The 15,115-nt window shown below is 31.8% G+C and overlaps 1 protein-coding gene and 1 long non-coding RNA gene across 2 annotated transcripts; both read left to right on the top strand.

Annotated features, from left to right (window-relative positions):
• The first annotated feature begins 5,763 nt into the window (after positions 1–5,763).
• On the top strand, positions 5,764–8,211 carry LOC133179838 (uncharacterized). Its single transcript, XR_009720198.1, has 3 exons — positions 5,764–5,805; positions 6,257–6,319; positions 8,175–8,211. It is a non-coding gene; the product is annotated as an uncharacterized LOC133179838 (long non-coding RNA).
• A 967-nt stretch (positions 8,212–9,178) lies between these two features.
• LOC133180090 (uncharacterized) lies at positions 9,179–12,651 on the top strand. Its single transcript, XM_061314674.1, has 4 exons — positions 9,179–9,245; positions 9,524–9,613; positions 10,747–10,985; positions 12,114–12,651. The coding sequence occupies exons 2-4, from the start codon at positions 9,591–9,593 to the stop codon at positions 12,362–12,364; spliced, it is 513 nt and encodes a 170-aa protein (XP_061170658.1). The 5' UTR covers positions 9,179–9,245; positions 9,524–9,590; the 3' UTR covers positions 12,365–12,651.
• Positions 12,652–15,115: the final 2,464 nt, after the last annotated feature.

Raw genomic sequence — 15,115 nt, forward strand, 5'->3', positions numbered from 1 at the left:
TTTGATGACTTAGATATCGAGAGACCATTGAGAAAGATATACATATACATATTGTGGTCATTATTATTATTATTACTATACCTAATATTGAGACGAGACCTCAGGACAGAGACTGTAAGTTGACTTCTATTTCTTTTATCTATACTTATTCTTATTCTATACTTTCCGATAATTCATCGTCTTTGATTTTTTATGTAATTTTATGAAGATATACTGGGTTCAACTTTATCATTATTAACTGAAGCTTAAAGTATAAATTCTTTGAGTATGTAAATATCAATTATGCAGAAGTGTATATAGAATATAATTATTGTTTAATAGGAGTCTATATATTAAGACCCGTTATTTTATCGGGTGGCCTTATTGTTTGAGCCTTGATCCACAATCAGGTATACCTACTATTATTTTCTATTTATTGTGTATGTATTATTGTAAATAGATTTGTGAACTATATATTTTATTGTAATAGTTCTATTTGGAATAGTTCGATTTATATTCTCGTTTTCAATACGTTGATGTAAGGGGAATAACTCTTACTTTTCCATGTATTTATTTCAATGCTCAGTATAATGTGTAATACTTTTATGATCTATTATTATAAAGTAATCGTATTTAAATTCATCATGAATATTATTATAAATGTAATATGTTTGTTTTCTAAATACTTACAATTTGTTATTGATATTTTCAGGGCTTTGTTTGTTGGTTTATAATACATTCAACATTTACAATAGATTATATATGAGAACCTTAGCCGCAGGAGTTTGTCTTCACTAAGAAAACCCTGTTACAGTAGCCTAGTGGTAGGGCGGTCGCTTTGTGATCGGGAGGATCGAGTTTGATTCTCTTTCGCTGCGCCACGTCTAACCTAAGACCTAAACATAGGTATTGACTGTTCCTTGGAATTGGAATGTGTTAAAATTTCATCATGCCTTGTTGTGCATATCTGACAAAAATAACCTCTTATTAAACTTGACAATTTTTAAAATAAATGATTATCATTACTTACATTAAAAATGAACTCACTTAAATTCTTAAGAAAGGGTCACTGAGCCTCTCTTAGAAATGTTTAGTTCTTTTCTATATCTAGGTATGCAGTGTCCTATACCAGATCCTCAGAACCAGTCCAACTGACCACTCTAGGCTATTCCCACTCTGTGTCTTTCAACATGTTAAGTCGGTAAAATTACTCAACATTGAACAGGGCAGACCCACACCGAGTCCTGAGTAAGAAATCTTTTATGTCTGTAACACTGAATCATTTTTGTTTTATAATTCTGTCAGGATTGTCTGTCGTTTGTGAGCGTGTACAGCTCTGTCAGTGAGATACTTCCTGTGCTGTGTATAGGATTCTCCATGACAACGGCCCGATCCGAACAAGGACGTGGGGGATTATAATGCCTCCAATAGGTAAGTACAACACAAAGTCAAGACTTCTCAAAAACTGTTTGATATGTAAATGCTGAACTCAGAAATAAAATCCTCTCGATTTTATAGGTGTGTGTCTAGATTAATTTATACATGTAATTGTAGAAATCTTGAAATGACTTACTTTTTACGTTGAAACACCACATCATATCTAACCTTTGTTGTTGTGGAGTAAATTTAGCCATTGTTAAAGTGTTTAAATATGTGTATACAATTTTGAAAATCTTAAACTAAATATATGCCATTTTTAAATAAATTAATAATTTTAAAATTTTCTTGGGTTCAGGTTTTGTTGTTTTCATTGTATGACGATACCAAGGATTTTATGTCCTCTACGAAAAGCAAAATTTGAAATAAATAACAAAGCAACACCTCTAAAACCATGAAAACAAATCCCATTAAAATCAATATTTTTTCTCAAACCTTGAAATTTTGATCCAATGAAAATACATGATTTTAGAGTTGGGGACATTTTGAAAAGATTTCTTTAATGGACTAATTCCGTACCTTTTTTTGTAGCATTCCCAGATAATCATGTTCCAGAACTCTTCAGAGTGACTCGGGATTTGTATACTATGGCTTGTTCTTCCACCAACGCGGTGAGGAGGGGGTAAGAAGTACCCCAAAGTCCTGAGGGTGTATGGAGGCCCTCGAGTTCAACAACATCTTTAAAGGGATTAGGTCAGTAGAGGTCAAAAGGTCAGTTATAATGTCAGGTATAAGTTTAAAAGGTCAATCACTGTTCCCGTTTTGCACACATTTGATTTCAGGTATTGAAAAAATGTGTGCAAAACGGGAATTTGTCCAGGTAAGATAATTACTTACTTGCTATAGTCTATCTCATAGTTGTGAATTTGGAGAAATAGGAAGAAAAAATATTCATTTTGCATCTGATATTTTTATTTATTTCTGTTATTTTATAAAAAAGAAATCTTTTGAAGTTTTTAAGTAAATTTTTTAAAAGATTAATTAAGACTGAATTCATTTACTAATTCATTCTCTCTTTATGTAATAATAAAACAATTACAAAATTAAATAATAATAATATAAGGGGGTGAACTGCAAGAAGGATATTTATCTAAATTATCAACTTCATCTTCAGTTGCGTTGGACAAGTTAAATTTTCAAAATTTATTCTTTTAAATATATCTTATAATGCATTGTTAAAATACAGGTAATTCCAGGTAAATCATAGATGGAGATCAGACTATATTTGCTATCAAAACATATTTCACACCTATTGTTCTATACCTAATTATCAAATGGGTGCAAAACGGGAACACACCCACTTGACAGGGTCATAAAGATCAGTGCTTACTTTCATTTATTTACATTTGCAAATATTTTTCTTAGATGAACCTATTGAAGAGAAAATATGTTCAATTCTGTATGAACTTATTAGGGGGTCAGAGGTCATGGCGTGACCGAATCACACAGCGAGATGATATCTTGTCTACATATTTCTGTTACGGTGACACTGGTTTCGGAACTTCTAAGCCGTTGAAGCGATGAAAAAGATAAAATAATTGAAACATATATGTTTTTCTTCGTTCAACAAATGATCATTTAGTTCTTTCTTCGGTATGAGGAATGTTTTTAATTAGCCTAAAATCACGCTTACCTTTTTAACCCGAAATTCCTTTGAAGGTATGTAAACTGAAGACGATACCACTGCTTTTGACTTCATATATTAAGAACTCATACACTAATAGTAAGATTATTCTCAGTAGCGATCATGGATTTTTCATTATGAACAGATATTTCCTGAACTGGATTGCTGAACATCAATATGTAAGTATTCAAATGTTGGAGCGAGGCGAACTCTCAAGACCAAACAGCTTCGAGGTCATTGCGCGTCACAACATAGCAATACGGCGGGCCGTTCGTGTAATAAATGCAGACCCCAACAATCTTTTCAGAATATTCGTCTCAAATGTAAATAAAAGTAATAAACAACAATGCTAAAAAGTTCACTGGGAAATGAACTTGGTTGGTACGTGATCAAATCTTCTGAGAAGCCCTTCGGGCTTCACAGGATTTGATCACGTGACCAACCAAGTTCATTTCCCAGAGAACTTTTTAACATTGTTGTTTATTTCTTAAATGAATTTGATTTTAAATTTGAAGTATGATAATCCTTTAAATGATAATTTAAAGATGTGAAAAATATTTTGTGTAAACCACATGGTCTTAGATCACATGATATATTTCATTTGTTTTGTTTTGTTTAAAAAATTAATTTTAATCTAGATAAAAGAGAAAAAAAATTAGATGAATTGATAAATTCATAGTCTTTTGCATTTTTCCCCATGATACATTATTTTAAAAGAATTTTAACTTGTTTTATTTGATTCGTAGCAATGTTAATAACAGATCTTGTATGGCATGTCAAACGTTGCAATATTCCATCTTTTCTATTTGTATTGTATAATTTTCCATTTGTATTGTATATTTCTCCATTTGTATTGTATATTTCTCCATTTGTATTGTATATTTTCCATTTGTATTGTATAATTTTTCATTTGTATTCTATATTTTCCATTTGTATTGTATAATTTTTCATTTGCATTGTAAAATTTATCATTTATATTGTAAAAAAATCATTTGTATTGTATAATTTTTCATTTGTATTCTATATTTTCCATTTGTACTGTGTAATTTTTTATTTGTATTCTATATTTTCCATTTGTATTGTACAATTTTTCATTTGCATTGTAAATTTTTTTATTTATATTGTAAAAAAAAATTCATTTGTATTGTATAATTTTTCATTTGTATTCTATATTTTCCATTTGTATTGTATAATTTTGTATTCAAGAGATTGTTTATTTGTTTCGTTACGAAGGATTTCATTGGTCAATTTTAACCCATACCATCTTGAAAACGCGCGAGATGTTCCGGATGAATAGGGGACTAGTTTAGTAGTTGAAACATAGCCACGAGGGAATCAAGCTTCATAAGAACTAAAGAAGTACGAAATAAGACACTGTAAGTGAACAGAAATTTGAGAAACGATAATGGCACAGTTATAAAATAGATAGAGACTTATGCCTAACCGTTGTTGCCTGGAAATCGAATCATTTTTTTCTATACCGGGAGATAAGTCATTAAGTGAGCTGGTGAGTGCGTGGTCAGCACATGACATTTTTAGCAGGGCATTAAAAAAAATAGAAAACTGAAGTATCTCGCTAAAGGGGAATCATTCTTTTTTACAGTTATAAAAAAAATACCGTTTACGAGAATCAATTTAAAATTTCCCAATGATAATCATGATAATGTGTTTTCTTTAAAAAGAGGGCTAAGTGTAACGTTATATCAGATCTGGTGCAATCAGCTACGTAGCATGAATTACCTACCGTAGCTTTATTTAGCTACTTGAGGTAGTTTTATTTAGCTATTTCAATGCAACTTTTCACAATTTTGCTTTCTATGTAAAATAGACAAAAAATAGCAAGTATATGACTATAAATATTTTTACTAGGGAGTTTTAAAAAAGCAATCCAAGACAAAGATAGTTTGAACATTGTTGCTTTTTGATCACTTTTAAGTAAAAAAACATATATCCATTGTTCGATTAACAGTACACCACTTTGTGTGTGGTGAGACATGGACAAGTAATGATTACTTCACATGGTGCTGAATTATAACAAACAATTATCATGTTAACTAGAACTGGTCTTCTTTGTTATTTCATTCAACAAGTAACTGTTTGGTCACAAATTAACTGTTGTATATAGCCCCAGAACTTTAACAACTTTCATTGCAATTGTGCTGAATTCTTTCTAAACTGCTAAAGATGGCCGATGATATATACATGACCATTGTGCACAAAGGAAAAGTCTATTTACATGACCATTGTGTGAATAGCTATTGCCTGATATATATATATATATATATATATATATATATATATATATATATATATATATATATATATATATATATATATATATATATATATATATATATATATATATATACACACTGCATCCAGAGCATGCTTTAAATCCATAACATGGTAAATGGAATGTTGTAAATGTATACAATGTGAATGTTTTGAAGTGTTGCACTTCAATCACGACACCTTCTAGGTTTAATGTGTAAGAGAGAGAGAGAGAGAGAGAGAGCTTAGGTGGTAAAATATGGAATGCATATCTGTAGGACATGTAGGAGTTGGTCTCTTATCAGTGGAGTACAATATATATGCAAAATATGTTGATTGAAGAAATTTATGCAAGTCTTCTATTTAAAAAAGATTAATTTATTGTGCTACTTCAGATTTACTTGTATTAATCATAAATGTGACATATTAAAATAGTCCTATCATATGTATAGGATACCAGTATGCATGATTTGGATGAAAAGCAAGAAGATTCTGTAAGTATGGTAAAATTAAATTTATGGCAATAGGTAGTATAGTAACTGTCCTGTTTCAGTATTATGAAATACCCGGTATATGAAAAAATATGATATCATTTTTTTTAGGAGATAATTAACTGTTACTTGAGTATTTAATGAATGATCCAAAGAATCTGTGTCAAACCTGCACATAAAAATGCTGGATAAGTTTTTATGTGTTTCACGACCAACCAGAATAATGCAAGAGTATCTGTATACCTTTATTGAAGGTTGGAACATGTTAGATGGAATATTATATGTTCATATTAGTTCATGTAGAAGATGATACTGAAGATTTGTAATTTTTATTGATCTGTTACTAGGTAGGGAACCATAGAGTATTTAATTAAAACAACAAATGCAATATACATGTTCAGTCACAATTGATACACTGTCAACTGTGTTTAAAAAAATAGTCTATCATCTTTAGGAACAAAAGAGCTGTCCATCTCAAGATTGTGATTCCAAGGCAGCTGGAATGTCCACTGACAAGGTAAGACTAAACACTATAGTATGCACTGTTTTCGTCCGTCGGCGTGCGGGCGTGCGTTGTGCATAAACTTTTCACTCTTTCAACTTCTTCTCAAGAACCACGGGGCTAATTTCCACCAAACTTGCCACAAACTATCCTTGGGTAAAGATGATTCAAGTTTGTTCAAATGAAGGGCCACGCCTTCTTCCAAGGGGAGATAATTAAGAATTAGTGAAAAATTAATGGTATCTTTTAAAAATCTTCTCCTGAAGAACCACTGGACCAGGTAAGATGAAACCTATATGGAAACATCATCAGGTAGTGTAGACTCAAGTTTGTTAAAATCATGACCCCCAGGGGTAGGGTGGGGCCACAATGGACGATCAAAGTTTTACATAGAGATATATAGGAAAAATCTTAAAAAATCTTCTTCTCAGGAACAGCTAAGCCCTGATTGGTCACATTTATACGGAAGCATCCTCATTTGAACACAAGGAGCCTAATAACGGACATCACATAAGCATTAACGAGGTTCACTCCTGAGCTTTTGAGCAGATTTATATCTTAACCTATATTTCAAAAATTCTGCTTAAAGTTTTAATTCTTACAATAATTTTGGATTCTACAATGCCAATTAAACTATATTCAGTTAAAACTCCAGGAGTAAATTCCATACCAAAAGCATTAAGTGAGGAACTATATTTTGTGGCGGAAGGTTTTTTTAGAAGAAAATGATCATTTTTTTATCTTTCGAAGTATTTAAAGGATGTGAACTTTGGGTTCCTATTTTTACATGCAGTCTGCACACAGAGTTATTTTGTGCAGTGAACTGTTTTATACTGGTCTTAAATTATATAATAAATAAACTGTCATGAATTCTATCATCATATTTGATAAATATAGCAAATATATTGTGAAAATCAAGAAAAAAATATCCCTATTTTAAGCTTAAAATTAGCATTATTTTAGTTATACCTAAAAATTAACATCACAGACCCCCACTTTTTATTTTATTTTCTGAATATATAAGATACTTTTAAACATTCTTCTTAAATTCAGTAAAATGTCATTACTTTCAAATGATATTTTTGCTTGTATTAAATTTTTAATGGCAAAAAATGAAATTTTTTGAGTGCAAAAAGGTCAAATAATTGAACATGCGGAGTAATTTGAAATTTTTTTCGTTGTCACAAATTTTAATGTGTCTATTCAAGATGAAATAAGATTGTGTTTGTTACCATAATCTATTTGAATTAAAAAAATATTGGAGGAAAACTTTTAAAAATTGATTTATGTGAAAGACATATTTACAGTGCAAAAAGGTCAAACTAAATGCTCTGTAGCACCAAAAGAAGTGCATTTACCCCCTTTTTTGGTTTTGATCTTTAACTAAGCTATGTGTATAAATTCTAAAAATATACTTGATAAAAAATTCTCATTACTTTTGATTGCAGGATCGAACCTCCTTAAACGACGTCACAATGTAAACAATTGTTACGGAACAGTTTGCTTAACTCAGAGAAAATGAACTTTATTAAAAAATCTTTGAAAAATCTTGAAATTCGTTAAGTAGACACTTAGAGGGGTAATACAGAAATATATGGGGTCCTTTTTTTTTTCAAGAACCATATATTTCTATATTACCCCTCTAAGTGTCTACTTAACTAATTATGTCAGTTCCACCCCTGTTTTTCACTTGTTGGTTCCAATCATCATCAGATAAAGGTACAAAAGTATTAACTTTCAAATCCTGTAGTGAAATCTTTGTATTTTATTTTAGTGTCTAATGACATGTATTTCTTGACCTTATACATGTATATGTATATATATATATAAATATGTACTGTGTAGATTTTTAATTTTGTTTTAATTTAAGGAGTATGAGTAGGACACAATCATTGATTCCATTGGAGGACACAGCTCACTATCTCTGCAAGAGTTATATTATAGTAACATCACACAAAACAGTTTTACTTATATTTAGTATAATAATGCACCATAATATAATAATAAAAGCTAACTTTCAAACTACACTTGATATTTTAAGGTTTATCATGACCAATATGCTTTTAAATATAAATATTTGACATTCATTCTCTTCTTTAACAGGTAGGAGCTACATTTGCAGACCAACTGTGCAGTTCCGTTGCAGAAGTCTCTCGCTCAAGGTTATCAACTGCAACTGTTTTTAGCTCACCTGATCCCTAGGTTCAAGTGACTTTTTCTGATCAGCTGTCGTCTGTAGTCTGTCTGTTAACCTTTTGTATTCTCTACTGCTCAAGTACTACTGGGTCAAATTTATCCAAACTTGTCACAGAACCTTTGGGTGGGCCACAATAGACAACCAAGTTATGTAGAAATATGTAGGAAAAATGTTTAAAATTTTCTTCTCATAAACCACTGGGCAAGAAAAGAAGAAACTTGTATGAAAGATTCCTGATAAAAAGTAGATTCTTTAAAGTTTGTTCAAATCATAATCTTAGGGTGTAGGATTTACTTCTGATTGGAAAATAATTTCATAAGTCTTCTGATAACATGGCCAAGGTGACTCAGGTGAGTGTCGTGGACCATGGGCCTCATTCTATATTAAATTGAAAGCATTTTAGGAGCCTGAAACATCAAAGAGCCAATTAAAATACTCGTGGGGCAGTTTATGATTGTCATTTCTGTAAGAGCATCCTTGATTTACAATATGTAAAAGGGTTTCAAGTAGTTTCATTGTTCCTCTGAATCATAGAGTTATACTCTGTCTGTGAGGAGTGCATTTTGGTTGCCATGACACATCTAGTTGTATATTCACATTGTTTATGCCAAGGAATGTTGCAATTTGAGTGCTGTAACTCTTCTTATTTAAATAATATACTGTTTAATATTTTATTTTTAATAAAATGTTTTGTCAAATTTATTTATAGCACAGACCCTCAAATCCCTCATCTCATTATGCTAGGTAAGTAACTGAGTTGATTTATAATGAATGCACACAGGGGCACAATAGTTGGCTTTACAGTTGCACGACATTGGTGACCTAAATAAGGAATAGAAAACACGTGCAACTATCTGTATCCAATTTCTTATTGTAAATCCAGTATTTAAACTGTCAAGGAGCTATATATGCATGTATGTACATGTACTAAATTATTAATGTAAAAATGCTTGCTGGAATATTTAATATTTTTGAGAAAAAATTGAAAAATACGATAAGTACATGACATCATACTTTTTCAGTTCTCAGGATTACATAGACATTGTGGATAGTGAAGATGAAGAATTGGAGAGGGCCATCCAAGCTAGCATGGTGGAATTTGAACAGAAAAAGTATTTTCTTTCCCCCAATTTTATTTTTTGTACATGTATTAATAGATAATTTGCTGAACTTTTAATTTTTTGATCCACTACTACATAAAGCTAATTTTCTTTTTGAAAACAGAACTCATTTTTTATTTTATAGTTTAAATATAATGCAGGGAATTGATTATTAGCTCAACATAGCCTTGCTCAAGTGAGCTTTTCTGATTGGAGAGTGTCCAATGTCAGAATGTCCTGAATGTCCATCTGTCTTTCTGTAAACTTTTAGTTTTTCACCTCTTCTCAAGAACCACTTAGCCAATTTCAACCAAACTTGCCACAGAGCATTCCTGGGTGAAGTAGATTTTAGTTTGTTCAATGAAGGGCAATGTTTTCTTTCAAGGAGAGATAATTAATAATAATTAGTGAAAATTTAATGGCATCTTTATAAAATCTTCTTCTCAATAACACTGGTCCAGAAAAGACGAAACATGTGAAAGCCTTTTTATAGTGTAGATTCAAATTTATTCAAATCATGATCCCTGGGGTAGGATGGGGCAATCAAAAATTAAGAATATAAAATTTAAAAAGAATATAAAAATTTAAAAATCTTTTCAAGAACAGCAAAGTCATGATTTGTCATGTTTATATGGAGCATCCTCAGGTAGTATATAGTATACATTCAAGTTTATTCAAATTATGCCCCCCTCCCTTCCCCTTCTTCTCTGTTCCTGGGTGAACTTGGTGCATGGTTATAATGACTTCCATTGGTTTAGGGTCACCAGGTCAAAAGTTAAGGTCAACTTGGACATGGGAAGATCTTGACCCTTAATAAAATATTTTCAGAAACCTTTTCTTGATAAAAGTCAAACTTGGTGCATTAGTTCCCATTTAGGAGTAGAAAGGCATTGTAGGTGATAAAATTGCAGATAAAAATAACTCCATTCCTGGTCTTGTCCTTTCAGAAGTGATCAAATATTTAGTAAACTAATGAGATCCCATTCAAACCACATAATTTCTGGTTCCTTGTAAATGATATGTTCAATGGTCCCTGGGTCTATTTTGAAATATGGCCAAATATGTTCTCAAGGGGATTATCTCAAAAATACATGTGCACAAGCACCATTATTCCTGCTTTACTGATAAATCGAAATGTATTTTAGAACTTCAGCTGCAATAAACCAATGTAAAACAGGAATGGATGATGTAGCAGGATTTTGGAAGCTAGTTGCAGCAAACTCTACACAGTTTAGATCTCTGTTTTGTCACCAATGTTTACCGTTAACCAAGGAAAAATTTGAGTCCCTCCTCAAGATAAATTTTTCTGACGAGGGATCAAACAAAAGATCACAAGAGGAAGACACAGTATATTCCTGGGAGTTATTCTTGCAGGATGTTAGTGGTGAGAAACTTTTTATGCCTCCGGATCGAAATATCCTGGGGGTATATTGTTTTTGTCCTGTCAGTCTGTTTGTCTGTCTGTCTGTTGTCAACTTTAACCTTGCCCATAACTTTTGATTGGTTGGAGCTATGACTTTCATATTTCACATGTGTATTCCTTGTGACAAGACCTTCATATTTGACCTTTTGACCTTGACCTTGGAGTTTGACCCACTTTAACAAAATTTTATGAGACTTTAACCTTGGCCATAACTTTTGAACAGTTGGTGCTTGGGGTTTCAAACTTCACATGTGTATTCCTTATGACAAGACCTTCCTCTGGATATTAACCTCTTTGACCTTGACCTAGGAGTTTGACCTACTTTTGAAAAACTTTAACCTTGGCCATAGCTTTGAACGGTTGGAGCTAGGGCTTTCATACTTCACATATGTAATCCTTGTGACAAGTCCTTCCTTTGGACACCAACCACTTTGACCTTTTGACCTTAACCTAGGAGTTTGACTTTCTTTTGAAAAACTGTAACCTTGGCCTTAACTTTTGCATAGTTGGTGCTAGGGCTTTCAAACTTCACATATGTAATTCTTGTGACATCTCTTTCCTTTGGATACCAACCACTTTGACCCTTTGACCTTGACATTGGAGTTTGACCTACTTTTGAAAAACTTTAACCTTGGCCATAACTTTGGAATGGTGTGTTAGGGCTTTCATACTTCACATATGTAATCCTTGTGACAAGACCTTCCTTAGGACACCAACAACTTTGACCTTTACTATGACGTTTTACTTACTTTTAAAAAGCTTTAACCTTTGCCATAACTTTTGAGCAGTTGCAGCTAGGGCTTTCATATTTCACAGGTATATTCCTCGAGACAAGACCTTTCTTTGGGCACCAACATTTTTCATCTTTTGGCCTGGATTTTGACTTGCTTTTGAGAAACTTTACTTTAACCTTCGCCATAAGCTGCCATACGGGGGCATCAGTGTTTCACAAACACATCTTGTTCAACTTGAACTTTTCAACTTTTTGGAGATGTATTTCATGAGATATCATTAGGATATCATTTTAAGTGAATTAAGAGTGTGGTTGTCTTTGTACACACATTCATTTTACCCTGCAATCTTTTGTAGATGGAAATATTCAAGCCACACTGGAAGAACTCCTCTCTTTCATCACAGGAGCGGATCAGGTCCCACCCACTGGGTTCCCAAAATGCATAGATATTATATTCTATGCTAGTGAGATCGGTGTGAAAAGATTACCACATGCCTCTACCTGTTCCTTAGAATTTTACTTACCACGAGGTGTTAGTGATCCAAACACATTTAGAGACATGATGTTAATGTCGTTGAAAGAGTCAATGGGATTTGAGAAAATATAAATGTTCAGAAAGTCTTGGATGCACATTATACACTACAGTCCAGGAATAGTTATACACATGGAAGATAGGCCTTGTAAATTTATACAATGAAGTGAATGTACACATAAGCTGTTCTGTTAGCATCAGCAGAATAACTTTTACATACCAAAATTAAAAATTAGCAGTTTCAACAAAGGTAGCACATACAGCAATTTTAAATTTGTATTGAGAACAAACTGCAGAATGTTATACTTGCAACAATGTTTTTAATTTGAACAACTTTCTTAAATTACCAAGTCCAACTTACAGATGCAAACATTTTTTTTATTGTTAGTGTTCATCTTTTCAATGGAGCATTTGGGAAAAAAAAATGTTTTGAAATGCACCTTTGCTCAAATTGTCACTTATTTCAATGAAGTTACTGTTGTTTTTTTTTTTTTTTAAAGAAGTCTTTGTTACATAATTTAAGCTTTGTAGAAAATGTCTTCTATGTGAATGCCCTCCAATCATTTTTTCTTATACAGATAGAAAATACCAGTATGCTGTAATTTGTTGTTAGCATGAACACAATTATTTAGATAAATATAAACATAAAAGAAGTTCATTTGTACTTGTATTTTTACAGAAACAAAAAATTGTGATATTTTGAATGATCATCTGCGTTTGATATGTTTACCCTATTTTAAGAAGCATTGTATAATAGACATGTCAATTGTTTGGCATTATATTACAATATCAACTACATGGTTTACAACTATGCTTAATACATTGTAGTGTTTTTTCATTTCACTTGCAAAGTCAATTTGAAGCATAGAACTTGATATAGATATTTTTTCTAAGCTTCTAGATTTTAATTTGCATAGAGATTAATTTGTTCCAAATTGATGAACATCAGTGGCACATAATTTTTTTTGTCCCACCTTGAATATGGCTGGGGTATATAGTGTTTGTAGTGTCCATCTTTCATCTGCATCTTTGTCACCCTTTGCATTTAGCTCAAGTTCCAATGAAACTCTTTAAGATACTTTGACAATCCGTACACTGATGCATATAGATGAAAATTATTGAACTGTGGAAATTTTCTGACCTTGACCTTACTATTCATTATTTTGTGTTTAGGTAAAATAACTAAGATATTTTTATCAGAATTCATACTGATACAATCTAACTGTGACTTAATTTTCTGACCTTGACCTTCCCTATGACCTTGACTTCATATTAATTCTGGTTTTATAGAGATTAGGAAAAAACTCATATTTTCGTCAAAACTCATGCACTGATGCATATTGGTGGCAGTGTAACAGGGTTTCTGCATTTGATGTTGAATGAATTAAAACACCAGTTAGGGTTCTTTCTGTTTATTGTATAGTTAAATAATATTGCCCTGAAATATATAACATCAATATTGAGAATATCATAAAATCATTAAAGTGCACAATCCAATGTTATACACGATACTGCATAAAGGGAGATAACTCTTACATTCATTATACGTAATCCAATACCACCTTTGAATTATATTTTGTGCATACAATTAAAATACTTAACAACATAAATATATATATATATATATATATATATATATATATATATATATATATATATATATATATATATATATATATATATATATATATATTACTATTTAAGCTTATAATATCTTCATAGACATTACATACTTTTTGTAAATAAACAATAGATCATAAAAACAATAACATACCATTCTCAGGGAATAGGCAAGCTCCCGCATATAAGTGCAGAGTGCAAAATATCTTGACAAAGAGTGACCAGAATAACCTAGAATACGAGGGGTTATCAAAAAGTTCGTGGACTGACGCGATAAAATTAATAATATGTAGTCTTTGCTTACAAAATTTAAGCGGAACATAAAACAACAAAAGTTTAAGAAATGTTGAAAATTTTAGCTTGATACGGTGATAATTTGCCAAATTATTCTAAAATTAAAAAGACTTTATGTGATCACCCGGCGCTGTCGCCGTTTAGTGTCATGACGTCCGCTTAACGTCATTGTTTCTTAATGTCCGCTCTCTCTACCTCATACAATTATCTTGATGAGATTACCTGGAGTTAAGTAAGGACTTAAACCCGTCTTATTTATATGAATTTACAATGTCTTGAGCAGCTGTTTTCAATGCATATAATATTGTAAATGGATCTTTATATGGGGAAAGATCCTCACCTGATTATGCCAGAATACTTAGCTTGTTGGAGTTCAATTTCTACCACACATGATCAATGTCACTTTTCGACGTGACTGACTTTTGAAACCCTGACTACAAATCGACACTAACTGTGCATATGTCATCTCTCTGAATCTTTTTGGGCATTAAAAACAAGTACTCTGGATGCATTTTATTTTTCTGTAGCCAGTTTAAACATTCCTTAGGTCAATACCAGTTTTTCCAGGAGCGAAACTCTATAGAGTGTTTGAAAAAGAAACCCCTACCCCTTTTTGACGTTATTTTCAAGCCCATAATTGTTTGGACACTCCATATAAAATTTACGATAAAATTTCATAGAAATTACAGAATGGGGTAAAAATTGCAAATTTTACTGAACAAATGTGTCGTACCACATGCCTGAATTAACGAGATTTTTGGATGACAAATACTCATATCTAAAGAGTTTTTCTCAGTTATACTCAGGTAGAAAAAAACGTCATATTAGAGGTTGCGCCGCCTGGACATACCTTTGCTTACAAAAACACTAACAATTTATTAAAAAATAAAAATTATGATTTATGGTTTATTC

This window comes from Saccostrea echinata, unplaced genomic scaffold (genome assembly GCF_033153115.1).
Source record: "Saccostrea echinata isolate AGI-Se365-2 ecotype Australia unplaced genomic scaffold, CSIRO_AGI_Sech_v1 ptg000005l, whole genome shotgun sequence".
NCBI lineage: Eukaryota > Metazoa > Mollusca > Bivalvia > Ostreida > Ostreidae > Saccostrea > Saccostrea echinata.